Source organism: Chaetodon trifascialis, chromosome 23 (assembly GCF_039877785.1).
Source record: "Chaetodon trifascialis isolate fChaTrf1 chromosome 23, fChaTrf1.hap1, whole genome shotgun sequence".
In the NCBI taxonomy this organism is placed as follows: Eukaryota; Metazoa; Chordata; class Actinopteri; order Chaetodontiformes; family Chaetodontidae; genus Chaetodon; species Chaetodon trifascialis.
Window position 1 is genome coordinate 8,372,310 of NC_092078.1, and position 27,168 is coordinate 8,399,477.

Below are 27,168 nucleotides of genomic sequence, written 5' to 3' on the forward strand. Positions count from 1 at the left end.
TTCAATGATTTTTAAGCTAGATCTGAGTTTAAACAGAGCATGTAGGGGCTTGTGAGACCTGCTGTACCTGCAGGCTCCATACCTGGGGTCTCATTCGTCAACCACACACAGGCATCCTGACACACACACACACACACACACACACACACACACACACACACACACACACACACACACACACACACACACACACACACACACACACACACACACACACACACAAATACCAGTGTGGAAAAATGAACCTGTTGACAACTAAAGCCCCGAACAAGAATGATGACTGTGAAAGAAAAGCAAACGTTGTGGAAAAACTTGAAAAAAACAACTTGAACCAACTTGGAAAATGCTTTACAAGTCAATCTTCTCCAAAACCAAAGCAAACAATGTGAATAGATGGCCAAAAACACATGAGAAAGCACTCAATAAGCTGCTCAAGAGCCATTTTCTGGGACTGCTCTACTGACAATAAACTGCCTTTGTGAACTAATGAAACCAAGTATCTTTTAGCAGAGGCACAGGCAGCCCATCCACGCTTTGTCAGGTATTCTGTATTCAGACAGTAGGAAATTGCTAAGGCAAGGAAAAACAGGAGAGAAAGCTCTTGGTGTGATCTGATCCTGGGGTGCCAGACAAAAGCAAAGGACTTACTTAACCACTTAACAATATTTGACCGCCTGTTTGGTGCTTGAGGTCACTGTACTGTTCACAGATCTGAGGCAGGAAATTACCTTAATTCAATCATTCTGTGCAACTTATTGTCAGCAGCTATTGACACGGCTTCTGAATATATTACAGATTTACCTCTAGGCTCTTTTAATCCCAGCCATGAGGGACTTCACATCTGTTTGACGAAAAAGCCCAGGATTACAGGCATACCATGACGTGATTCATGTTTCAGGGTGGATTCTTATTCTTCTTTAAAGGAAACACCCTAAAATGTTCCTTAAATATGGCCCCTTTCCTCTCATGCACTTTTTTTTTTAGTTTCCCCTGTCAAATTGACAGGTTGGATATGCCTGAACATGACAACTACCAATCTTCTACACAGAATCAATCAACTTCATGGCAGGGCTAAAGAAACAAACCTCCACAAAGAGGCTCACCTGTTGCCTTCGTGGGAACAGGATGTTCTTTGTGCATTAACAGTGAATTTGAGCACCTGCTTTATTAGACTACCACATCCTGCATATTGAAGTACTGACGGGATGAGTGTCTTTTTGACAAGCAACTGACTGAAAGCTCATACTTTCACAAAGCTTGTATGGTATTCTACTTTAAGCAATGATTTTGGCCCAATCTGGCTAATCACAGTGCACCCTCGCCGCAGAATTACAAATGTATGCTGGTACGTCTGTGTGCGTTTGTTCTTCCTTTCCCATGACTCTGCTGCAAATCCTACAATGACAACCATATGTAGACAAGAAGCCTCAGCATGCACAGTGGACGCCATGTTAACTGAGCTTCTGTTATGACAAACATTTCCCCAGATCCTCTTCCCAAAACATTTTGACTTGCGATTGCAAAAGAGGGAGAAGTCTGACGTGTCTCGCTGTGTCTTCTTCCAGCTTGCTTTCCCAAAATTGGAGCATCGCTCACAACTTGAAAGCAACTTAGAATAGATGTTTTGTTGAAAGCCACGGAGTCTGTGGCTTAGTGGCTGTGTGCATGTGTGCGTGTGTGGAGGCACTCCCCCTACATTAGATGACTCACTCAAGGCCATGCATGGATGTTTCATGCGCTGCCTTGCTCTGCGTGTGCAAGGAGCTGTGTGCAAGAAGCCCTGTTTGCCTCCTCGATTTAGATTTACAACAGGAAGCGACGGTTTGGGGATTTTTCAGTGGGGACTGAGGGAATGAGGGACTGCAGGAGATTGCAAAGAGATACCAGGGAACCACTGAGGAGGGAAACAAGAGCCTTTTAAAAGAATCTTTAAAGACGGAAAAAGTTTATTTTAGGTTTGCTTGTATTTTAAATAATGTAATTACAGCCTTTATTTACTCTAAAATTAAATTTTTTTAGCCCGTTTGCTTCTTGGGATTGAGTCAGTGCAGCATATTCCTTGATCTTTTCCTTTTCAAGAACCCATTTAACATGTCTTCAGGAGAGCACAAGTGTGCTGTTTGTTTTGAGTACAGTGCAGCCTTAAACCTCAGCTGTGGCCTCAAGAGTACTTCCACACACACACACATACAAACACCCTTCATCTCAGGGCCACTCAGGCTGTACACACTCTTAAAGCAATGAAACGCTTAAAGAGGTTTTCCCAGATTCCCACTAGGGCACAGACTGATATAACCCTATCAAGCGTTATAGACCTGCCTTCATGGTTACATAAAGCTCGGGTTGATCCTACACGGAGTCGTATGAATTATAGATTACCTGGCTTTCTTACGGAAGACCTTCACGGCAGTGTGGCGCTCAGCGGAGATGGCTGCTGAGAAAAGGGTACTTTTTTTTCACACTTTGCATAAAAGAGGTTATCAGCCAGTCAACTTCCGTGCGGCGCGACACCACCCCTATACGACATAATGAACCTCAGGAAAAAACACGCATTCAAAACGACCCTTAGCAGGAGATGAATCTAAGGACTGAGGGCGGATGCACATGAAAGCAAAATGCAGCTGGAGGTAATAAAGCGCCGGCGTGAAGCTCGCTGGTTGAATGAGGGCGATGCGTGTGGAAAAACATTCAGCCAACCTCGACTCAACCTTGAGGGAGGGTGGATATGAAGAGTTCACACAAGGTGACTGTATTTATTTCAAAGTTTCAGCATACCCTTTCTCTTTTTAGCAACCTGAAAAAAAAAAAACCCTCACACTGGCTTATTCACGCACCAGTTGTTTACTTCACTTTTGCCACGACCGCACATGAAACTTTCAGTCTTAACGAGTGGCTCGAGGATGGCAACCCAACATGGCCAACACTGCTGTCTATTCATGCTGATTTATTTGCTGTGCTCGAGCCGCTGCCTCCCCTGAGAACATACACTGTACATAAAGAGGTCATAATCTCACCCAGTTTTCTCAAACTGGGATTTTAAATGAGCAGAGTTTGTGGCGTTGAGGCGACGCTGCATCTCCCTTGCTTTCTCATTGCCTTCATGCTGCAACGCAGTGTGTGTTTAAGGGGGTAAAGGGGTGCAATATTTACCCCCGGGGGCTGCCAGATGCCTGCTGAGATATTGACAGCTCCTCCTTGGGTGACAAGCTAATTACTGTTATGGCCGTCACACACAAATCCCTGAGAAAGTAGGTCTTCCATAGGGGTCTGTGAATTGTGTCAGCTCACCCCACAGCAAGAACAGGATAGGGGGCACTGAAGCACTGTAGCACTGGGTGGGATTGTACTTGGGTTAGGACCAAGTTTAAATCTAATGTTCTCATGTTCAGGCACCACCTCCGCTTTTCATTTCTATCTTTAACTTACGGTCAAGCAACGACCTCTTTGTAAAGCAAATCTGTGAGGAAAAAAAACTGAATGACTGAAATTTATTGCGAGATTCATAATTTAATCCCTCTTCTTAGTTAGCTAATGCAGCCTGTAAATCAGGGAAAGCTACTCTGGCAATGAACCGGCTGGCTCTCACTCGGATCTGTTTCAAGTTTCTGACCTCATTGCCCCAGCACGCTGGGCTGCGCCATAATACCGCAAAACACTGCACAGAAACTTCTGAGGGCTAAGCCCCATTTTCTACCCCCTATCCCAGCTACTGTGCCCCCTATACCACCCCCACTGCCATACCAGGTTACCAGCGTGGATAGATGGGAGACAGCTGTGTACTTTTTGTCCTGGCGTGTATTTCAGAGAGAAAAGAGAGCGAGCCACCCGGCAGTGAAAACAGTTGGTCTAATCTCTGGCTGCCATGTGTGTACCCGTTTTCCTCTTTCTCAACTCCTCCTCTTCCTATCTCTTCATCCATTTCTACCATCTGTAATCCCCCCTATCTGGGCCCACACTCGGGGACGCAGTGCTTCCCTGACACCAGCATCTGCCTGAGGTTAATTTCACATGTGGTTCGCGTTAGCGAGGAGAGCCACACACACACACACACGCACGCACACGCACACACAAGTGCATGAAATTATCAGTGACGCATCCGAGGCTCGCTGTCCCTTGATGAGACACAAAAAAGAAAAAGTTTGACGTGAGTAATTTGAGGAAAAATCAGCACAGACGCTCTCATCAAACTGGCAGCCATCTTGGACTTTGCTGGGGGGCCTGGTTCCCAGAGTTAACTGGAAATCAGTTTTGTCCTCTTGCACAACTTCTCCAAAGCACAAAAATTTAATATTACGATTAAACTACTCAAGAATTCCAGGCAGGTGGCCTCTCCAGGTTCCTCGTTTACAGTACATTAGGCAGTTTTACAGCAAATACACAAAGCTAATCCAGAGAAAGTGCAGAGAATTCAATTAAGGTTGCAATTTAAATTTAACGCACACTACACACTATCAAGTATATTAAGCAGTTGCATTCATAGAGCCTATACATGTGCACACATAAACATACTTAGAGGCACGTGTACCAGCATGCAGCCAGACTGTATATACTGTACACAGCTTCATCATAACTCGGGCCAGTAATGCAAAAAACAGTCCCACTCTAAGTACAGCAGGCCTGTTGCTCTGTGCTGCAGAGGGGGCTTCAAATGACTGAGGATTTAACTTATTCTTATATACCTGACGGACTGAACAGAGGCATTTGGAAGAGGGTGTGCATGTCCAAAGGACAGAGGAAGCTCTCCAGCTCTCTAATCCTCTCCTGGTGTCCATTCCTTTGAGACAGCAGAACGCTTTCTACCACTTTCGCCTCATTGCACCCGAGAACTCTTATGTTTCCTTCCCAAAAGTGACGCTTAAGGGCTCCGTTTTTCAATCTTTACTGTGTTTTTACATTTTTTGAACGGCAGTAAAAACAAAAACAGATCAGAATGAGACATGTTTATATTTCCTGCAAAGACTGGGAAAGGCGGGACTCCTCCTGTGTCTCCACGCTGGTGTTACAGTAAATCCAATCAATGCCCTGTATTGCATCTCCTGGAGGAGCAGCACACCAGCTGACGAGGAGGGTCTTCACCGAATCTGATGCATTCATCGTAAGGCCGATAAATCCCAACTCACGAACTTCCTGACCTCCACAACTACAGCGGTAATGGGCTGGTATCAGCCTACAGCAATCAATACGTCCCACTATTAAGGGCTGCTATGCATTTAAAGCCCCCGGCTCTATCATGCTCAACATATGGGCCTTCATTGACTAAATGGGTCTTGTTGCCTCTGGCCTTGCTCTGCTGTCAGTCAAACCCGGGCACTTAATTGATGGGCTGCTTCAACGGTGAGCCGACCCCAATCCACAACGGCAGACGGGAGGAGGAGCGCTCAAGGCCATTTCAGACTCACGATGCTTTACTGTACCTCTAGTGCAAAGAGCTGCTGCATCCATCAGGCCAGAGCTGGCCATAATGAAGCCCAGCCTGCCAGATTGTCATGTTAAATAAAATTACAGGGTGTTAACGCGTGCAAACTATTTATGCAGAGGAAATATCCAGCGGCAGCTCGCCACTCTTCAGCCTGGATCGGCGCTCCAAATGAGCCAGCTCCCGTCCGGAGGACGAGGCGGCAGAAAAAACAAGGTGGCACTCGAAAAAATGGCCACTGATCATTTTCTAAACTTTCACGGCTCTCCCCGCGCTCTCTCCTCTCTGACTTCGTTAGCACAGCCTCTTGCTGTGTCACCAGCGGCTGACCCTCGAGACAATAATTACTGCCTAATTAGGGAGATGAGCAGTGCTTAAGCGCGGCTTAACGTTTAATCGGCCAGCTCGGCGAGCCACCGGTGAGATCCAGATCTCGTTGGCCAGAGCGGCCGCTCGACGCTCCCGGATGAAAACGCTCCAGAGCCGCAAACAGAGAATCTGATACACGCGCAATTTTCCTCATATAAAGTCAGATTTCAGAGTTTTGGTGTGATTCGCTGAGCTGTAGCTCAATCCGACACCGCCTGCATTTGTTTTGCGGTGCTTAAAGTGTCAAAAATTACATCCCAATAATCCACGGACCTAACTGAAAACAGGTTGGCAGAGGAGGAGAAACTGCTCTCAGTGTGGATGATCATGAATAACCATGTCATTAGATTTGGAAACAGATGTTGTTTCTCAGTGTTTCAAATCTAGTTTTTTTGGAGCTTTGAACACAGAGAACTAACGCCCATGGAGATTTAACGTACTGCTGGGACGTCAACAAACAACAAGATCACAACAACGCCATCCGAGCAGATAGAGGGGGCTCTCGTGTTGAACCTGACGGCAGGTTATTCATTTTGTTCAGAAACAGAGTGAAGAATCGCCGTTATAATTAAAAACAACAGCTTCAAATGTCGTGTTTTGTCTGTCCAAAATCCAGAGTTATTGAGTTTATTATGACATATGACTGAAAAAGGCAGAAAATCCTCCCATCTCAGGAGCTGGAACGAGGACACGTTTGGCATTTTTGCTTGAAAAAAAAAAGACAGAATCAGTAAATCAAACTCAAAACAGTTGCAGATTTTTCTCTTGACGATCAGATTATTGGACTCTGCTGTGAGCAACATAAACATAAGTTTTAAAGCTAAATCCTAACCTTGGGACAGAAGATTAAACTTAAAAATCTTAATCTTCAAATCGCTCGTTTTGTCAACCAGCAGCGCAAAACCCAGAAATGTCAGATTCACCATCGGACAAAACAGATGAAGGAATACGTTTCCTGTCAGTCTGTGACTTTACTAAATCGGAGACAATCTGGTCAGATCGTATCTGCTCTTGGGCCGTGTTTTTCTTTTGCTACCGTAATACTTTCTGCATGTTCGTGTGTGTTTGCAGCTCGTGTTTCTCTCTCGTTTAATGCCACTGGCTCCCGAGCTTAACTCTGTTTTATCGAGGTCAACAACAATTCCTGAAGTCAGTTTTCCTGGCGGGCGACGATTGTGGGCCGCACCTCCGCCCGTTTCGTCGAGGTTAAGCCTTTACACACTCGACTGACTCCTAATAGTTGAGCAAATAGCTGCCCTCAAGCCTGATACTGTACTCGCAGCCCGAAAGGGTCTTACTGGACTCAGCTGAATAAATAACTGGGATCCCAACATCGCCCTGCACGGCAGCTGGCTCGTGTTTGTGCAATTACCGCCGGCTGGAGGGGAGGCTGTGCGATACTGGACGGATCCTGGGCTGCTTTAGGTGAGTTTCCCAGGCCCAGAGCGGAGGAAGCATATGCCAGCACGGACGCGTTTCCACCACATGCACGCTGAGCAACCTCTCGCTGTGAGGACTTGAAACAACCCAGTTATTCCAAACTTCAACCCAGAACTTTGATTCCACCTCCGCCCCCCCCCCCCCCCCCCGTGGGAGCGTCATGTGAACAGCGACACAGGTATCAGGCCGAAGGAGTGGTCCTCTGGAAAGCATGTGAGACACACAGTGCAGCATCTCTTGGCTGTGTGCCCGCCAGCTTCGCCCTGCTCAGAGTCTGCAGGCTGTGAATTCCTCCGTCTCCACTCTGGGACAAGCGGAGGGGGGGGGGGGGGGGACAAACACTCGACTGTACCGACAGTGGTGGGGAAGCGACAGTGTGCGCAGACGAGGCGGAGGGGTGTGTGGAGGTTCAATCAACATACAGACACCGAAGACTTGAAACTGTGTATGAGCTGCGCATACCAGAGGAGGGTTATTACAGGAAGGAATCCTGACAGTGTTCAGTGTGTGTGTGTGTGTGTGTGTGTGTGTGTGTGTGTGTGTGTAAGCTATTTTCGCACATGCAGGTTTAGGCAGCAATTGGCCGTGACCCTACAACTCCCCCTCTTGCAAAACTCTCCCTATGCAAGCCCAGATTTTTTTTTTTTTTTTGTGTGTGTGTGTGTGTGTGTGTGTGTGTGTGTGTGTGTGTGTGTGTGTGTGTGTGTGTGTGTGTGTGTGTGTGTGTGGCCTCATTTTTTTTTTTTCTTTGTGCATGAACAGAAACTGCAGCACATACCACAAGAAAACGCCTGCCAGCGTGCAGGGTTTGCACAGCAGCCAGCCGCAGCTCTTTGTCACTGTCAGCGAGGGTGATTTACAGGAGAAACCCGACATTTGAAGCAACAAAAGAGGGCGACGAAGAGCGGCGCAGCACACCGGACCTGTAATTTCAAAGGCAGCTCATGACCGTGGCTGCCTGTCCGGTTTCCTTGGAAGGCCGAGCGCTCTCACCTGCAGAGCCAGAGCCCATGAAGCCCAGCTTTCTGTGCGTCTGACCTTTACAGACCAGCACTTAGTAACCACAGGTTGGATTATTTGCACTCTTCTGGGGGGCTGTGAAGTCGGTTTCTTGCACCTCCGCTCCAACATCTGTCCGTTCACTTTCCCGTCTGAGCGGAAACTCGTCAGGCACTTGGGAAAAGTGGGCTGCACGCATGCAAACACACAGCGAAGGCAACAGGAGGCGGCACAATGTTTACACCAAACCCAAATCTGCTGGATTTTTCAGCTAGACTCCCCTAATGCACCTACTGGCAGCCTGCAACTTTTTGGAGCTCATAAATCAGCCGAGCCCGTCTCCAAGCACGAAACATCTTGCTCTCGACTGGGTTTTAAATAAAAATCTGAAATGTTCTGTCTCCTCAGGTGTTCTATTTCCCCGCCACTAATCAGCTGCTTTGTGTAACAGTGCAGGAGGGTCAGGAGTGAGAAGAACCTTGAACTCATATCTTTGTTTGCCAAGATTGCGTCATGTGTCGCTTGTGGCCCGTCTGGTCTCTCACAAGGGGGGGGTAAAAAGCTGAACAGGTGATTTGACGTCCCAGTGCACAACACTACTGCTCAGACAGCTGTGTTTACACAGCAGCTGATTGACACCATTTGAGAAAAATCTACATGGGTGATATTTTTGGGGGTGGAGGAGGAGGGGGAGTGCAGGAGAGGCTACGCTGCTTACTCATTAATGGTCAATCAGGAAATAAATATGAATGTTTCATGAATTAACCACGACTGAGCTGTCAGGTGCAAATGTTTTAGCGACATTTGTCTCTCTTTTTTGGGAGATGATGTAATACTGCAGTGTCAGCAGAAAAAAGCAGAGCAGGCAAAGTAAACAAGAGGCCGGGGTGCGTTTGAGTAGTTGACTCGGCTCGGAGAGGCAAAGCTTGCGCACAAGCTGAGACCTAAAAACACGCAAGAAAGTCTGGAGACGCAACTGGGAGCAAATATGTTGACCTGACACCAGTATGATAAGGACTGGTGGGGAGGATAAGCTCCACGGTGCAGCTTAAAGGCTCATGTTGACACACACACTCCCGTCAGGGGCCCTTTGTAAACAACTCCAACCTGTTTTAAAAGTGCAAAAATGCGCACCACCCGGCTCCAAAATCCCCCAATTTTTTTTAAAAGGCAGCGGGAGTGCATCCACGCCACAGACACAAACTATGTAAACTTGGGCTGGCGAGCTGTAATGGTTTTTAAACAACCCCCGCATATTATCCAAAACACTGGAGCGAAACATGTCCCGATCTGCAGTGCGCTGCCGTGCTCTGCAGGCAATGCCACGTTTTCTGCTCTCGTGCAGGAGCCCCGCGCGGTACTCGGTGTGTGCATGCATGCATGCATGCATGCACACATACATACATACGTACATACATACATGCATTAAAAGCGTGCATGAGTGTTCTGTGTGTGTCTCGCTTACTTTTGCACTGCAGGTCCACCATGGCCTGGTACCACTCGTCCTGGTCCGCCTCGTTCTCCGCGGCGATGGCGAAACTCTCAGCCCGGGTGTAGAGCACGATCATGTGCTTGTTCTTGGAGTCGGCCCGCTTGTTGATGTTGAAGCACGTCTCCAGCGCCACGGCTTTCTTCGGCACGGGGGCCTTGCCGCGGAATTTCTTCTCGCTCTCGTAGTACTCCAGGCGGGCCGGGCCGCGCTCCGAGGCGGCGCGGAGCACGAAGTACCGCCGGTGCATGGACTTCTGCTTGCGGAGGTAGCCGCTCTTCCGGACGTCCTCGCCGCAGCTCTGCTGCTCGCCAACTTGGCTTTCCATGACACCCCAAAGTCCCCTTCGGTTCCCACGAAACAACCAAACGCGACCTCTTTTCTTGCCCTCGTAGTATTTGTGCAAGTTTTAGAGATGTGATTCAAACATCCCCCGGCTCCGCTCCCCTCCCTCTCTCCCACATCAACGCAGGCATGTGAGAGGGGAGGCAGAGGTCGGTTTGGTTTGCTGCTACTGCGAGTACCGGAGGTTAAACGTGAACTCGGATTTGTTTGCGGCTGCAGCTGAGGTCAGTTTAGCTCTTCTTTTCGCGTGTTTTGCTCTCAAACAGACGGCCCAGCGCAAGTTTTCCAGGCGCACGCGGGCCAGCACATGCGGCGCAGCTCGGCGCGAGCTCCCCCTGCTCTCCACTACTACTACAACTAGTGTTTCCAAGCGCTGTCTGAGCGGTTTAATCCCATTTACTGCACATCGCAGAGGACAGAGGCCGCTCTGCTGCACACGCCGCCTGTCTCGCTGACCGTCTGTCCCCCCACCCCTGCCGTGCTCGGCTCCGGTCTCGTCGCTGTGGTGTGGAGAGGAGCGGAGGAGCTACCGTGGAGCGGGACTGTCACTCACCGCTCTACTAGTACTCTGAAAGCCGGGGCGTTCACGGACGCGGTCCGAACTCGGACAGCAGAGTTCCCAAGTCGCTTCTGAATAGGAAACCAGAGAGAACGAGCTAAACGTCTAGCATATCCTATGTTTTGTTTTGTATTGTAATGTAATGATATAGCAAGTGCTTTATTTTAATTACATAGAGGAGCACTGTACAGATTAAGTATGTGCAGGTGTGTAATGAACAAGTATTTTTCAGAGATCAGATGTTGCATTATGGTTAAAAACATTACACTTCTGCACAGTAAACAATACTGGATGAACCAAGATAAATAAATAGTATATAGTGAATCTTATCGGAAGTATTTAAAAAGTCTGTGGTAATAACGAAAAAAATGTGTAATTTTTTTCACGCTGTTTTATTCAAACCAATAAAATAAAACACTCTTACTTACACATTTGGAAGTGACTTATTATTTGTGTACACGTGCATTTTCACAAGGCATGTTTATGGTGTAACATATTTTATTTTTTCAAATGGTTAATTTTCTATTTGTGTTGCTGTAGCACGCGATTTTCCCATTTATTGCATTTTTATTGAATCTTGCAAGTTTATCTGAGGGTCACTCATCCGAAAAGCAGTATTTCCCACAGCACGTAAAGGCAGCAACACTTCCAGTGTGTATGTGGGGTAATATTTCAGTGTTGGCGCTTGCATGAGTCCACCCTGTTCTATTTACTGTAAAAATCCCCCTCTGAGCTGCATTAATATGCTAATCTATTAACTTTCAAAGCAGCAGACTAAACGTTTATGCAGCAGGAGGTCACATAAAATATTTAAAATCTAGGTCATCGTGAACTCAATCAATCCCTTGGGTGCAGTATTTGTTTACTTTGATTATTGATTCCTAAATGCTGCACACAGGGCTGGTTAAGATGCTGTAATTGAATAAATGAGGCGTTTCTATAGGCGTTGTTCCCACCACTCACGCTGCATGTGAGCACAATGATTTTGATCTGTTTCGACTGTCTGGCTGAGCAGTGAAACCTGCATCTCTCAGTGATGCAAGGCTGTAGTAAATCCCGAGGAATAATGCAGAGAATACATATTATTAATAAGACTGGACTTACTCTGGATGTAAAAATGACGCTGAATAATTTAAAATGGTCTAATAATAGGGGGAGCTAACACATGGTAGCTGCAAAAGTGTTTCTATCTTTGTACTGTATGCTTATGCAGTATCTATGTTGTTATGTAATATGCATCCATAAGTAACCTTGCGCACGAGGTCAGGGAAAAGTGGATATCACGCGCCCCCTGCTGTTTAAAGAAAACAGTGCAGCCTTTAAAAAACCTCTGCGAACCCAAGACACACACTCCAATTCTGCTCATTTAGCTCATTATTTTCAATCCGCACACACACAGAAACACCCAGAGCCAAACTGTCTTAAGAAGCAACGAACTGATTTTATGAACATGAATACTTGTCATTACAAAGACATTGTTACATGAATCTCTCTTCTTCTTTTTTTCTTTCTTTTGGCAAAACAAGTGAAATGAACTTCACCTCCATGTCAACTGGAGAAAAAAAAAAAAAAAAAAAGAGCGAGGAACATTTTGGTCCGGTACATGAAGCCATGATGTTTTTATACACGTAAGTTATTCTGAAATCGCTTTTACATTCAGTAGCATCTCCTTTTAGCCCTCTAAGCGCATGCAGCCTAGGAGTGGAAAACACAGACTTTGAAGGAAACCTGACAAAAAAGGAAAAACAGTGACAAATGCAGAACGTGTTCCACGCACCCACTACAGGGAAAAGCTCGTCTTATCTGTCGAGGCGAGGCTGTTAAGGCTGTTATAACCATCTGCAGAGACTCATGATGCGGAGTCTGAACTGGCTTTTCCTTTGGACGACTGAGAGTTTTCAAAGAAGACGATGCTGATGTGTTTACCGGCGGGCTGGGGGGGTGTATTTTTTGCACTTTTAAGCAGGAGATGAAAGCGAAGTAGCAGCAGCAGCATCAGCGGCGTGTGTGTGTCGTGTCATACATGTGTGTGTTCCTGCAAAAATCATAGAGGCGTCTTTTCCTCGTGACTCCCGCAGAGCCCTGAGGTGGCGTCTACTGGCACACAAACACCTTTTGACATATTGACAACATGGGGGTGGGGGGGGGGCAATCTCACATGTACATGAATATCATAATTACATTCACTCGTTTTTTTTTTTCCTCCACAAACACGTAAACACTGACAGAGAGGAGAGAGGGAGGGAGGTGGGGGTCAAACACCTCCCCAGAGGGTGAAAATACTCCAAAGGCATTGAAATGGCAGCGACTCCTCAAGTTCACTTCTCCCTCGGTTCCCAGAGATGGATGGGCGTGTGACCTAAAGTGAGGGGGGGGCGTCAGATGAAAGGATTTCTCGACGTCCCTCGACTGGGGTAAACATTCCCCTGAAAGACAAGAGAGGGAGGGTGAGAACAGGCAGAGGGGGCTTTACTACACTTCCTGCATTTTGCAGAAAAAAGACAGCTTGCATAAAATATCAATTAGCCGCTTCCCTTTGTACCCCTGAAGTGCGCTCGGTGGCACTTGTTTGAGCGCGCACTCACCGTGAACGGGTTCACCGACATCGGCCGAGGGACTTTGGGCTGAGAGTCGGACGCGGGGAAGGAGGCGAAACCTGCAACGCACACAACACGAGGGTATGAAAACAGGCTGGGCGGCGTGAAGACAGCGGCGGCTCCGTTCTCGGTGTGTGAATTGGTATTCCTGAGCAGTTGCCAGCGGCCACTGTTGAAATAATGAAACATCTGAAGTGTGTCGGCGCCTCACGGCTCTTCGGTGTTTGATCTGCAGCCAGTGCACATACAGTACAGGCTGCATCGGCGGCCGCAGATGCAGCGTGCATGCAGGTTCAGTTTAAGCTCATGGGTACTTGCATTTTTGATGAATCTGTGAAAAATGGCGATTAGAATTTCCTATAGGCCGATCTGATGTCTTGAAATTGTTTGTTTTATTTGGCCGGTTGAAAGATCACATCCAGAAAATAAGAGAAGAGGCCAGCTTTGCTTGAAAAATGACTTAAAGGACGAATTAAGTATGAGATTAACAGGCTCACAGGTTTTAGTTTCTGACCTTCGAATCCCAAACATACAAATTCAAAACCTCACACAAAATATTGGTCCTTGACAAATGAAATAATGTGAAAAAGCTCTACCGTTGGCTTCCTGGTTGGTGGCTGACTCAGCGGGCGCTGGGAAAGGGGCGGATGGAGGAAAAACGGAGGTGGGCGAGGTGACAAATGCACTGGAGTCACCTGGAGAAAAGACATACACCCACATACAGTGAGATCAGACACAGCTATACTGCACATACACTGGATGTTTATATCTACTGTTTGGTACTAATCAGAGGAAAAATGGAGGCCGTGTTCAACCATTTAAAGTAAAGAGTGTAACCTGGAGAGCCTTTGCACTGCAGAACAAGCAAAAAAGCCTTCAATTCAACAAAACTGGAATACAAAACTGGTCACAAATCGTTAATCATAGTCGAAATTGGGTATAAAAAGAGATTAAAGTTGCAAGTAATGAATGTGTTAACAGTAAATTAAGTTTCAGTGAATCAGCTGGTGTTTGAAATGCTTCATACTTCTCCTTTAACCTCCAAACAGTTGAAAAAGCTAAATCTTACTGGACAATTTTAAGACTTTCCTCTGCAGAAGAGTAATGTCTGAAGGACCCTGAACCCGAGTCTCACCTCCTGATGCGTTGCTGAAGGGGTTACTGGGGGAGAGGGCAACAGGCTGCTGGGAGCTGGAGCTGGAGCTGGAGCTGAATGGGTTGGGGAAATCTGAGACACACAGGGAAGGGGGGGGGGGGTAATAGTGGTGAGTGTGGTGGCACATTCCTGTCTATTCGAACAGCACTGCTCTGAGTCACACACATGCATCCTAATTAGAAGTATTGGACGGCTTTAGAGATGAAGGAGTTGAACTTAAATACAGTGCAGGGTGGCGGGGGGGATCAATGCGGTTCGTGTTCGGTACCTACTTGCAAAGGTTTGGGAGCTGGAGACTGCATCGACACCCGGGGAACTGTGTGAAAGTAGAAAAATACAGGATCGATCAGAATACGACCTTTAAAGGGCTCCACATGCAGGAAATTAAAAAATCTGTCATGGTAAACAAAAGCTGGTTTGATTCTTTGGTCTCTACCTGGCAGGAGTAGAGCTGGACGAGAGCCTGCTGCCGAAGATGGTGCTGTACTGCGGGGGACCACCAGGTGGAGCTGCAGACAAGCGAGTCACAACACACCACAATGTAACCTCAGGGCTCTGACGGGAGCTAATTCAAGAGATCAAGTGCTGCTACAATCTTGAAATGTGAGTTAAAATAATCCCACAAAGGGTACAAACAGTTGATCTTAAGCGTGTAAGTCATCGGAGAACAAAAGCAATACAAATCCCTGAATAAAATATCGTCTCCGTGTCCATCTTGGTATGAATCAAACTGAGGCGGGGCAGAAAATCAATAACCTCATTACTCTGCCAGGCAGGGGAGGCTGCGATGAAGGTGGAGAACAACAAAGCTTCTTGTAGAAAGCTCGAGGGAGTCTCGCGTGAATCCTGTGCATTAAAAACCACCACCTTGGTTATTTGAGGCGATTTTAAAAATGTATCGACGAGGTCCTTCGAATCAAACTCAGCATGATCTGGAGCAAGCACAATGAGCATAATTCAGCTGCCGAAGGCCTTGGCATTTGGAATAAGGATGTTATGCAACCTAGTTGAGCTGGCCGTGACAATCTGCATCACACGCACACTCCAACTCTGCCTCTCAGTCTATCTTTTACCTTGTAGTGGAAGAAGTACTCAGGGCCTTTACTGCAGTAAACGCGCAAGTACAACAGTGTGAAAATACTCCATTACAACTGTTCTGTGAAATATCCCCTTTATGGTACTCAAACAGTTACTTAAATGAAATCTTCTCAGAGGTTTAGAGGGGGCCAGAGCTGGACACTGCGTTTTCATAAGGGGTCACGACCCAAAATGGGCTGGAGCCGCTGGTTTAATCTTTAACAAAGTGCTGCATTGTATTAGCTTATCATGTGTTTTCATATCTGAAATCTTTATAACTTGCAACCATGTCTGTGGATAAATGCAGGGCAATAAAAAGTGCACAAGTTACAGTGCTCAGATCGTTAAGAGCATCTACTCACAAGTTTAAATATTCCCCACCTGTGGTCGATGATGTGTCAGAGAAGACGCTGTCCAGCTGTAACACCGCGGCGTATCTGTCCTGGGCGTTGGAGCCGCTGACCGGCGTCGTCGTCTGGCCGATGTTTCCAGGCTGCTGCTGCTGCTGCTGATGCTGCTGGGACAGAGACTGGGGCAGAGGCTGAGCCTGGGGGTGGTTCAGACCTCCGAAGTCGACGCTGAGAGACTTGGGGAAGGCCCTGAAGGGCCCCGTGGTCCCTGAGGTCGATATTGTACGACCTGAGAGCGAGAAAACCGGACTGAGCTTCAGCGCAAAAGCAGCAGAGGAGAGCAGTTTATGTGCTCTTAAACCTGAAGGGCAATTTATTCATAACTGTTCCGGTTTTAAAGAAATAGTTTGCCCAGTTGTCATGGAATAGCCATGGAAATATTCAGAGTAAAAATTTCATTATGTGCATTGACAAACTCTGTATGCTGATGAAGGTCATCATCAAAAGCAAAACAGCCACTAAATGGACCTTGAGGTGAGACTGGTTTGTCAAGAGGCTGAAACAAATCTTTCAAAAGCTAGTTAAGAAACAGAGTGCTTCATCATGCTAAACCCAGATCGACGCATGCACATTAATCAGATTTCATCCTAACACATTTTATTATATATTAATGTAGAAATGATAGCATTAATCATAAGAAAAAAGGGTAAAATTCCTTTAAGGGTGATCCAGTACCCACATGCCTGGGTCATATTTTTACATATTTTGGAGTCTAAATGACTTTTTTCTTCTTCTTTTTAACCAGAAAGCCACTATTTCACCCTGTTAAAAGCCACCAGACTCCATTTACAGAAACACTCATTTTACCTCACAGAACATGGGAGCTGCTAATCTACCACTGCCTTGATCAGTTAGCTTGTTAGCATTATGGAACACCAAAGTTTTAACACGTTAATGTGTGTTAATGTGTGACAACCAAAGTCACACAAGAACACAAACAAACGAATTGGTTGAGACAGCGGTAGACGGACAAATCCCGTGCTCTGTGGGGTAAAATTATTGTTTTTGTCAAAGGAGTCTGGTGGCTTTGAGGACAGAGAAAAAGCAGCTGTGTCTGGAGCTCTGTAGGGATCCTTTCCATGATGTTGTCAGACACCCAAAACAAGCACTTTCAGTCGATGGACTTTGATGCGTGCAATAGCCCCCAAGGATTACACTGCAGCCACTGCAGTCTGTTTCTCGGTTAGCAGTTGAGGCGATCTACTGGACCAATTCAAAACTTTTGTACCCACTTGAGTTTTAGACCCAAAAATATGTCAACTAGAGCTCAGGCTTAAAAATACCAGAATTACCCTTTAAGCCATATCACATAAACACCACCAAAAATAAAACAATTTATCTCATGCTATTTTAGCATCTTCATGCTATGACGTTTGTCAAAAGCAGGATTAGCTTGACTCATTAATTAGCATGTACCTTCTTCATGGTTCAGCATTAACAAAAAGCAGCAAGCCAACAAGTTCTTGGATAGTTTTCAAAAACTCCAACCACAAATATACAATCACTGGACAATAACAAAGGCAGGAAATTGCGATCACCATCTTTGCAGATAGCAAGCTTTCCACACACATTAGCCACAAAGCATGCTAGTATCAGCCAAAATTGTTAGCATGGGGATACAAATGAAAATGGGTATTGTTTTTTTTTTAAACAGAGCTTGTTTTCCTCTGTCAGCTGAGGAGTCAGTGACAGAGACCAGACCAGACTTGACCTGATATAGATTATCTGAAGACATATAGCATGCAAAAGTCAAGCGCCATGTTTCTAGGATATGATCACACGCTACTGCCGGGCTAGAGATACGGCCTATCTTTACAAACATACCTGAACTATCTGGAATACTTGTTTGGGATGCTGATGTGTATTGTGGGATTACAGCTGCGCCCTACATAGTTTTCAAGCGCTTCAACGCCGACATGGTGCTAAATATCAGCAGCCCGCTGCTGACGGGTGCAGCAGCAGCAGCTACGGCCTAAAAATAGCATTACTTTAAACTTCTTCTTTTTCCTCAGAGGGAACAGTGTGTGTGTGTGCGTGTGTTAGCGTCTCTCCTTGACCCTTCCAGCCTTCAGATCTGGGCTTTGAAGTGGGAAACCTGACTGATGAAGAAAAATATCGACCCAATTTGGGGCATGTGACACTGGCCAGCCGTGACTCGGATGGCTAAATGAATATAGAGCGCCGCGCCGTCTCTCAAACAGCTCTAAAAGGAAGGCAAATTCACATGCACGTGAGGCAAAGTCAGCGCCAGCACGGCACTCAGATCGGCCGTATTATTATGAATGATAAAGCACGGAAGAGCTTATTGATCTCAGCCATTCAGCACACACTCAAATGCATCGGATGGGCCGTGTCTTACCTAAAGTGAAGTGGTTTTTGAAAGAGCTACTGGCTACGAGTTGGAGGAAGAGAGAGGAACGAGAAGAGACAGAACAGAAAGGGGGAAAAAGGAGTGGGTAAAAGAGAGGAGAAAGTGTCACTCATGTCATACGAAACTGCTGTCCCTGCTGTCGTCTGGGGCCAGCTGAGCAATCTGTTGATTCAAAATTCATCAAAAAGAAACCCCAGTGCGCTAAAATGATAACATGGGGCCATTTTCAACATGCATGAGAAGCATGACACGGCAAAAAAAAAAGTCAAGCTGAACATTACAACAGTAAGGGATGTAGTCCTCTCTCTTTGTCCTTCCTAAAGTGACACTCAGAGTCAACAGTGATGAGCGGACGGTGAGAATCAAAGAAAATATTCAACAATCCGCACACTCTGGATAACTATGCATTAGGCTACTACAGTTAAAACACTTTCTAGTAATAGATGAAAGCTCCTCAAAGGCTGCCGTTACTACATTTCTCTTATTTTCTACATATTCCATGAAAAAGACCCAAAACAACAAGGTGCTAGTCCGTCTCTCAATACTTTGTGACCTCTCCAACCTCAGCCTGGAGCGCACTGCTTCCTCCTTAAAGCTGTTCGCAGAAAAAGCTTAATCATCTCTTGAAACAGCTGCACACTGTAGTTTTTAGCAAACGTCACACAAACACATGGAAATTGTGCATATTTAGGGACTATTTTCAGCGGTGGATTAATATACATTTGGTGCTCTTGAATACTCACAAGAGGAGGACGATGTATGTGGGATTGATTCAAACATATCACTATAGTTTAAATAGCAGGGATGCTCTCTCTTTTTATTTGTCATATGTTAGATATTCCTTGATATTTATGGATGGATGTGGAAGTTTTCATTTGTGTGATGATTTGTGAGTATGTTTAGTCTGAAAACTCAATAAAAATATTTGAACATGACACTTTCCGGTTTGATTGAGACCAGACAGGAGTAGAAAATGAGGGGGTCATTGGGGGACGCACCTGAGGGCCGTGGGAGGGCGGGGAAGGAGGGGGCGTGGCTCTGAGCTCCCAGCGCTGATGACAGGGAGCCTGGCCGCTGTCTTTCTATCCCACACAGAGTGGGATCTACATCAGAGGGAGACAGCAGACAAAGAAAACAGGTGAAGGGATCGATCACATTCAGTCCAGAAATATCAACTCGTCTGACCCAGATCGACCTCCCACCTTTCAGAGGGGGGTCTCTGAAGCTTTGGGAGCGCGATGGCCGAGCGGTGAACACATCCGTCCGCATGTCGGCGGGCGAGATCGCGGGAGCTCGATCCCACGACGGCAGCTGGGACTGAGACTGAGGGACGAGAGACAGAAAAGACAGAGGCAGATCGGAGGCAGAAAGGGAGAGACAAAGGCAGAAGAAGTGAGTCTCTTTCATGCTTTCTCAATAATTCATAAGCAGCAGCTTTGATGTCGAGGTTACCTGAACCTCTCGCTGTCCGACCCATCAGTCTTAGTCTCTCCGCTGCAGTGCGGAAGTGAATTCAGGTCGCTTCTTCACCTTCGATTCTCTTCTTCTTTTCTGCACACGCTTTGAACAACTTGTGTCTTTTTCACTTCCCGTTTTTTTCTACCACACCCGCCCCCTTTCTCTCTTAAATCCTCACCTCTCGCGTTCATTACTCTCCCCTTCGTCTCCATTACCCTCACCGTCCATTACATGCTCAACCAGGACACATTAAGCTCTCTCACCAGTGGCCTTGTGGACCTGGCGTTTGGGGGCAGGTTATGGGAGGGGGCCTGGTTCGCTAGGGGACCATGGGAAGGGGGCACAGCCTGGACCCCAGGGCTCCACGGACCCTCGACATCCCTCCGGTTCTTGCTTTTGGAAAAATGCCTGAAAGAGACGGGCAATTTAGTGCTGTTAAAATGAGACTATGTGACTGACTAGCTTCATAAAAAGCACAATTACGCCTTGAAAAGATTTAGCTATCCACCAAACATCATGACAAAGAACATTTTTCAGGGCTAAATTTAAAACAATGACTGTTCTTTTATTCCCACCATGGAAGCAGCTCTTATCCTTGAGCTAATTTTTCTGAGTGGGCGTCTCCATTTCAAACGGCGAATGTCTAAATTTGGAGCTGACGTCATCAGTTGTTGTTTGGATTTAATTTTGCTCCGTTATTCCCTTTTGATTTCTCAGCCAAAACAGTTTAATTAATTGTTAAGAAAATGGACAGAAAATTGTCTGACGCATGATTAATATCTGAAACATCTTTTCAAGAGAGTCTACAGTCACGCTAGCAGCTCTGTGAAGCTGTACTGAGGCACACTAAGCTATGAGCTAAATGCTAACTTCATCATGCTAAGATACACACAATAATAATAATAAGGACAATAAAAACTTTGTATACATCCTTCCCTCTTATATCAAAATGTAAAGCCCTTCAAGATACAACAATGAAAATGCTAACACACTAATATTTAGCTCGTATAAAGCTCACCATCTTAGTTTAGCATTGTAGCACGGTAACATTTGTTAATACTAGCACTGACCAGCTGAGGCTGATGGATAATGTCATTAGTTTTCCAGGTACTTGGTCATTTTCAGGGTCATTATGATTTTTAAAAAATTAAGCTACATGAAAAGTAAAATAAACGCATAACATTCTGAGAATAACAATGTAATTCAACGGGTATGATCATTGTTGCCATCTTAGTTTAGCATGTTAGCATGCAAACATTTGTTAATTAGCACAAAACAACATTAGAGCTGAGGCTGACGGGTGACGTCATTAGCTTTCCATGTACAAAGTTTTGGACAAATTAAAACTTTGTCAAAATGATGCTTCGTGAAGTAAATGCTAATATCAGCATGCTAACATTCGTACAACTGCAATGTTGTTTTGCAGGTATCATCTTTTCAACTGATGCCATCTTAGTTTAGCATATTAGTATAACATCTGCTATATGCTCTCACCACTTTTTCTTCTCATATTTGTCCTGAAGGAACTCTTTGAACTTCTGAGAGTCCTTCATGTCGGAGCAGCCGTCCGTCTTTGGGTCAAACACGCACAGCCAAGTCCTCCTGCCCACCTGAACACACACATTTCGCAAGAAAACAAACACAAAAAAAAACGTGAGAATTTGGCGGGTCGTGCTAACAGCGATCGCTGCCTATGTCTGACATTTACGCCTCAGAGGAAAACGCAAACAGATTGTCTCATCAGTCAGAGTCAGAGTGCTGCAAATATTGCTGCCCATGAATCACCGCTGGCCGGATCGCTCTTCAGAGGATGATGTGGAGGAAAAGCTGGATGATACACACCTCTGCCTCTCCTCACATTATACTTGACTCACACACACACACACACACACACACACACACACACACACACACCCACACACACACACACACACACACACAGATCCTGGCCAACAGAGAGCTGGTAAAAACAGCACTCATCCTGATAGCCTGAAACACTTCACCCTTTACTTGTGTGATATAAGCTCATGAGAGAGCGCTGCCTACACCAGCGGCTTCCAAAATGGGTGCTTCATTACATGAAAAAACACACTTACATTAACCACATTGTTAGTTTATGCTAAATGTTACGTTAAAATGTTAAATATGCCGCAGCTGAGGTTGGTGATGCAGTCGCTCGGGGTTGTGGCAGCTCGACTGATACGGGATTTCTGATGGTGATACCAATAATTAGTTAACTGATTAAACCTTTTTTTCAAGAACAAACAGCAAATACTTATTGATTCCAGCTGTTTTCTTTACCCCATGTGATCTTAAATTCAAAAATTTGGGGCTTGAGACTGTTCATCAGGCATTTACAGACATTTTACAAACCTGAATTAAGACTTGAAGAAAATGTTCTGCAGATTAATTCACAATAAAATTATTCATTGGTTCTTAATCTTTTTTCATATATATATATATAAATACATCACATAAACATTTTTGATTAGGATCCCTTTCATGTGTTTTGGTGCCTAAGATGTGTGAGCAGGGACGTTTCACAGTTAAAAAGGGGTGTCCTGGTTTACAAAAGTTTGGGAACCACTGACCTAAACACACACACACACAGGAAATAGATGGTGGTTTGGGTGGGACAGACAGTGTTTCTTGGCACCATGTGAGCTGGGTAGTAGCATTCTTCCCAAAAAATGCCCGACCACAAGAACTGGTTCAACTGGTCGCAGCCACCAGGGACGGTTCATATTCCATATTGGGACCAGAGACCGAGTTTAAAAAAAGGAAGTGATGAACTGCGGCTCCTCGGATGACTTTACAAGACTCAATAATGCTTTCGAATGCGCTTCCGGTCCTGCAAGGTGACGACCAGGTGAGTGCCACTCACCTCATTGCCGTGGTTTTGGAGGAATTCCACTTCCTGTTGGGAGAAGGTTGTCATGGAGATAGACTTGACTCTGTGGGGAGGGTTGAGGCCTCTCCTGGGACACAGAGGAGAGATGGAGGGAGGCATTTGGAGGTAAATAGGGCATAAAAACATTAAAGGTGGGTCAATAGTCTCCAATGAGACGGGACAAGGTGGACAGAGCAGGTGTTAGACGTTGGTGTGGGCGGGATCGGTGTGGAATGTGTGCCACACACACCCCTCTGTGACAGATATGTTTTCAGTAACCAGAACCTCTTATTTTCTACATGCTGGGTGTGTGTGTGTGTGAGGTGGTGGTGGTGGTGGTGGTGGGTGGGGTGAGGGGGACACAAAGTGGGACACTGCTGTACATGTGCGGGATATTGCGCAATAAAGTGCTGAAACCGTCTTCCTGAGGAGTGTTAGGACCAGGCTGAACATGCAGAACAAAATGTGACAGCGCACACACACGCACGCACACACACACACAGGCGCGCGCCCACACTGGAGAGGAGCCTAGAGAGAGAGAGAGGGGGGAGAGAGAGGTGGTGTCAAACCTGCACCATGACGAAATGAACCGTAACTCAGAGCTGGAAAATGACCAACTAGCGGTCTGTCGTTTATGAAGCTGAGAAAGAGAGAGAGGTGGACACTGCGTAAATTAATCTGTGCGCACAACCTCGGCTGTTGCACCGCACCAACACTCCCTGAAAAAAAAAAGAAAATAACACACAGTAAATGTGGCTCTGGGGTGGTGCAATCTCAGGCCTGCCACTTTTACTCTACAGCTCTGTCAGTTATGTGTTTGTCCTCCCACTGACGCTGAAATGTGCAGTAAATAAACCCAGGAGGCGCGGCAGGTTTTTTTTTTTTTTTTTTACTCACAGCATTCCGGAGCACGATGTGCAGACGAAGCTGCCCACCGTGATGTCGGTGTAAGTCACCCCGGGCTGGTTGCACTCGAAGCAGTGTTTGTTTACTCCAGACTGGGCCAGCTCCCGGACCTTGCGGGCGCAGATCTCCTGGTTGTCCCGGTGCTTTCGGTTCGACATTTTATCGCCCCCGGTGCCTGGCTGACAGGCTCGATGTGAAGCCGGTAACCCTCCTCCTGAATCACCTCCCGTTCACTACATGGAGCACTTCACGCCCGCATTATGGGAGCGCGTTTATGCGGCTTCACCCTCAATGCGAGACTACGCGGAGGAGAGGCGCGTCAAGCCGCACAGACAGAGGCGCAGGCGCACCGGAAATCCTGCAGGTTGCCTTCAAAGTAAGAGCAAATAACAGGTGGCGTTTGAGATAACGGTCAATGTTACATTTAGGTTGCCTGTTTCTTTAAAAATTTGCTCCAATATAACCGCTGGTTACCTCATCAAACTGTTAGTAGGCCAAGGTATTTTCCAGTGTCTCTGTGTGTACTCTGTGATTCAGCTGTTTTCAGGGTACTTTGACATGAAGACAGAGCATAAAGAGAAAAATGTCACAGTTTAGGGGCATATTTAAAGTTTTCTTTTAATCTTGAACTGCAATTAACCAAAGACGCTCACCAGGAGGTGCAGTTAACAGCTGTTTTGGAGCTTTTGGTTGTGTCACATGACCTCCAACAGATGGGATTTGCCCAGTTGTCATGGAGATGTAGACGTTAAAATTTCCATTTCTTCTCATCCATGCTGGCTTAAAAATCCAGACTGAACTCTCATCTGTCGAGGAAGATGTAATACGATCAACAGCCTCACAACAGTTCCTAATGGATGTTGTTTGTTTATAATCAGAGTAGGAGACCCAGACCATCGGGGGGGGGCCTTCAGGTACCTGGTTGTCTGTGTAGAAAATACTGGTTTTTTAATTAATTAGAAAATTTGTTTGATAATGTGCATCACTAAAGCACAGTATACATGATGAGGGCCTTCAGGTCCTGCAGATTTTATCTAACTACGCTGCCCCGTCTTGTAGCGTGAAATCTAATTTGTTGTTTGGGGTATTTTTCATGCTTTTATTTGATAGCTGACAGTGAAGAAATGATGGGAAATGAGGGGAGGGAGAAATGGGCAATGACATGCAACAAAGGTCCTTGACCAGACATGAACCGAAGATGTTACAGTTTATGGTGAGCACCTTAACCCCTTAAGTCACAGTGGTGTCCCTAAAATCTACTTCTAATACTTTTAATCATCCAGTTGATGAGACAGTTTGCTCACGTGGTGCATATTCTTAAACATTGTGTTTGATCCCAAGGATAATATGAGACAATAATTCATTTTTTGCTCATGGCCCCTGAGCAGGCTGTGAATACAACAACCCAGTCATGGGTATGGATGATGAGACAGCTCTGTTCTGAGCTGTGAAGAGCCACCTTGTGAGCAAGGGTGCTATAGGTTAATTATTTTCCCCAAATACTGTATATGCAAACGACACACTGGCAGCCAGGCTTTTATTTTGAAAAACACGGGACACCTTAAATTGTGTCTGGTTTGACACTTGGACAGATGCGCAGGGAATCTCCTGTCAAAGGCAAATGAGAACCTGTCGAGCAGCCAAGTTTAACATAAAAAACACACGTGTTATTACTCTTTCTGAGCGTCTGACTTCGCTGCGCTCTCTGTGTGCGCCATTTACGCACACGCCCCCGGGTTTTTTTGGCGCATCGCTGCGCTCCTGACGCTCCAGTGCGGTGTAAAAAGGGACAGATTATTTTAAGAGGGCGAAAATAAGGACAAGTGGGGAAAGGGGTGACATAGTAAAGGTGTTTTTTTTTTTGATGAATATCTCTGTAAGTTAAAAGTAAATAAAAGTTAATAGTTGTTGTTGGTTGCACGTTTCATAAATAGACCTATTCAATATCCCTATGCGACTTTTGTGCATGGGATCATTTTAAATATGGGTTATTAAAAAGCTCTTGGCCTGCAGAGAACATCTCAGGGCTATTTATTTTGATGAAGCAACGTAGCAACGCAGCTACGCCCTTTCTCTGACGTCTATGAAGATGTATGTGAGATTTTCACACACTGGCACACAGCCAGCAAGAGTCCGATGAGTGCGGCGGTCAGTGAAGGCACCACGGTGATCCTCTGACAGATAGACTCACAGGGAAAGAGAATAATCTGCAACATGAAGGAAGAAAACAGTCTCATTGTTTTCACATGAGCTAGTTGGACCCTGCAAGCCGGCAGTGACTGTTTCTGGTCAGCAGGGGGGGTCACACACATCATGTGATAGATAGATAGATAGATAGATAGATAGATAGATAGATAGATAGATAGATAGATAGATAGATAGATAGATAGATAGATAGATAGATAGATCGTTACAACGCTCACATAAGCAGACAAGCCTGTTGAGCCACTGTAATTACACTTCTCTGCTCAGCAACAGTCAACCACAGGCTTCAGCGCGTCTGACAACAACACAAGTCTGTGGTGATGATGACAAAGTGCAGTTCACTTATTTACTGTTGGCCAACACATTGACATGGGTTGTTTTGCCTCAGACCTGTGATATATGGAAGTCCCTTCATGCCAAAAAAAAAGTAAGTTATGACTCACTGATGTCATACATTTGACTTAGTGACGCTTATTGTTGACTTAGTGAATCTTATCTTTAACTTAGTATCTCATATTTTCACTCAGAAAGTCATAGTTTTGACTCACAACCCTGAGTTTAAAAAAGATTTTAAAAATAATGTGCTAAATATTTTCTGAGATATACTCAACCGAAATCAGTATAAAGACAATATATTTAGTGTTTTTTTAAATATCTGCTTATTCCAAATTCGGAGCGACAGGAGCAACTAAAGACTGGGAAAGTAGAGGAATGCTCCAAAAATGCCTGTTTGGAAGACTCCACAGGTAAACAGGTTTATTGGTAACGGGTAGTTTTTGCAACCATTTTGAAACAACTGCAATTTTGACTTAATCTCAGTTTTTTGAAGTCATAACTTTCAGTTGTCATTTCAAAATTTTAAATTACTACTTTTTTTTTTTAACTTAGTCTCAAAGTAAACTCAGTATCTCACAATTTAAGTCTTACATTTCTAAACTCACAAGCTCATCATTCTGACTTCTCTTTGGTATTCTTATTTCTATCGTGTGTTATTTTAAACCTGTCGTCTCACCTGTCTTGGCAGGAATGGACTTCCACAGAACGCAGCCTTCTTCACACCTCAACAAAAGCAAAACAGACGAGGCTGTCAGACGAGAATATACACCCATTCTCTCTGCAAGTGAAGCTTACATTTCATTGAAACTGAAAAGTCAAATACACGTACAGAAACTGGAGAACTGAGGGGGAGAAAATGTCCACATGGCCTCCTTTACTGTAAGATATCAAATATCAGACTTACATTAGAGGCACTTAAACTGCAGAATATTGAGTTTATTCATGGAGTTACGTCTAAAAATTGTATTAGGGACTGTTTCTTTTAGTCTACCCTCTAATTTTTTGCAGTTTCCTACTTCTAAACCACAACTTGCCATGAGTAAGAAACCCGGAAATAGAGAGATGTGAGCTGGAGGGTTGGACCTCGTGTATGTGTATGTGGGGAGAGAGAGAGAGAGAGAGAGAGAGAGAGAGAGAGAGAGAGA

At 45.5% G+C, this 27,168-nt stretch overlaps 2 protein-coding genes across 3 annotated transcripts in view; both read right to left on the bottom strand.

Moving 5' to 3' along the window:
- Positions 1-10,580, bottom strand: part of LOC139351186 (insulin receptor substrate 1-B) — a 45,144-nt gene extending 34,564 nt beyond the window's left edge. Inside the window, exon 1 of the mRNA XM_070992952.1 lies at positions 9,690-10,580. Within this exon, the coding sequence (XP_070849053.1) occupies positions 9,690-10,041 (352 nt within the window). The 5' untranslated portion in view covers positions 10,042-10,580. The remainder of the gene's footprint in view (positions 1-9,689) is intronic.
- A 1,460-nt stretch (positions 10,581-12,040) lies between these two features.
- Positions 12,041-23,830, bottom strand: agfg2 (ArfGAP with FG repeats 2). 2 transcript variants are annotated; one of them, XM_070993052.1, is made up of 14 exons: positions 23,474-23,830; positions 22,571-22,664; positions 21,181-21,296; positions 19,950-20,094; positions 19,431-19,551; positions 19,227-19,331; positions 18,217-18,249; positions 15,829-16,086; positions 14,807-14,879; positions 14,643-14,686; positions 14,350-14,442; positions 13,811-13,909; positions 13,203-13,273; positions 12,041-13,043 (listed from the first exon to the last, which is right to left on the bottom strand). In XM_070993052.1, the coding sequence occupies exons 1-14, from the start codon at positions 23,638-23,640 to the stop codon at positions 12,996-12,998; spliced, it is 1,467 nt and encodes a 488-aa protein (XP_070849153.1). In that variant the 5' UTR covers positions 23,641-23,830; the 3' UTR covers positions 12,041-12,995. The 2 variants fall into 2 exon arrangements, with proteins under 2 accessions (XP_070849153.1, XP_070849154.1); XM_070993053.1 differs by lacking the exon at positions 18,217-18,249.
- Positions 23,831-27,168: the final 3,338 nt, after the last annotated feature.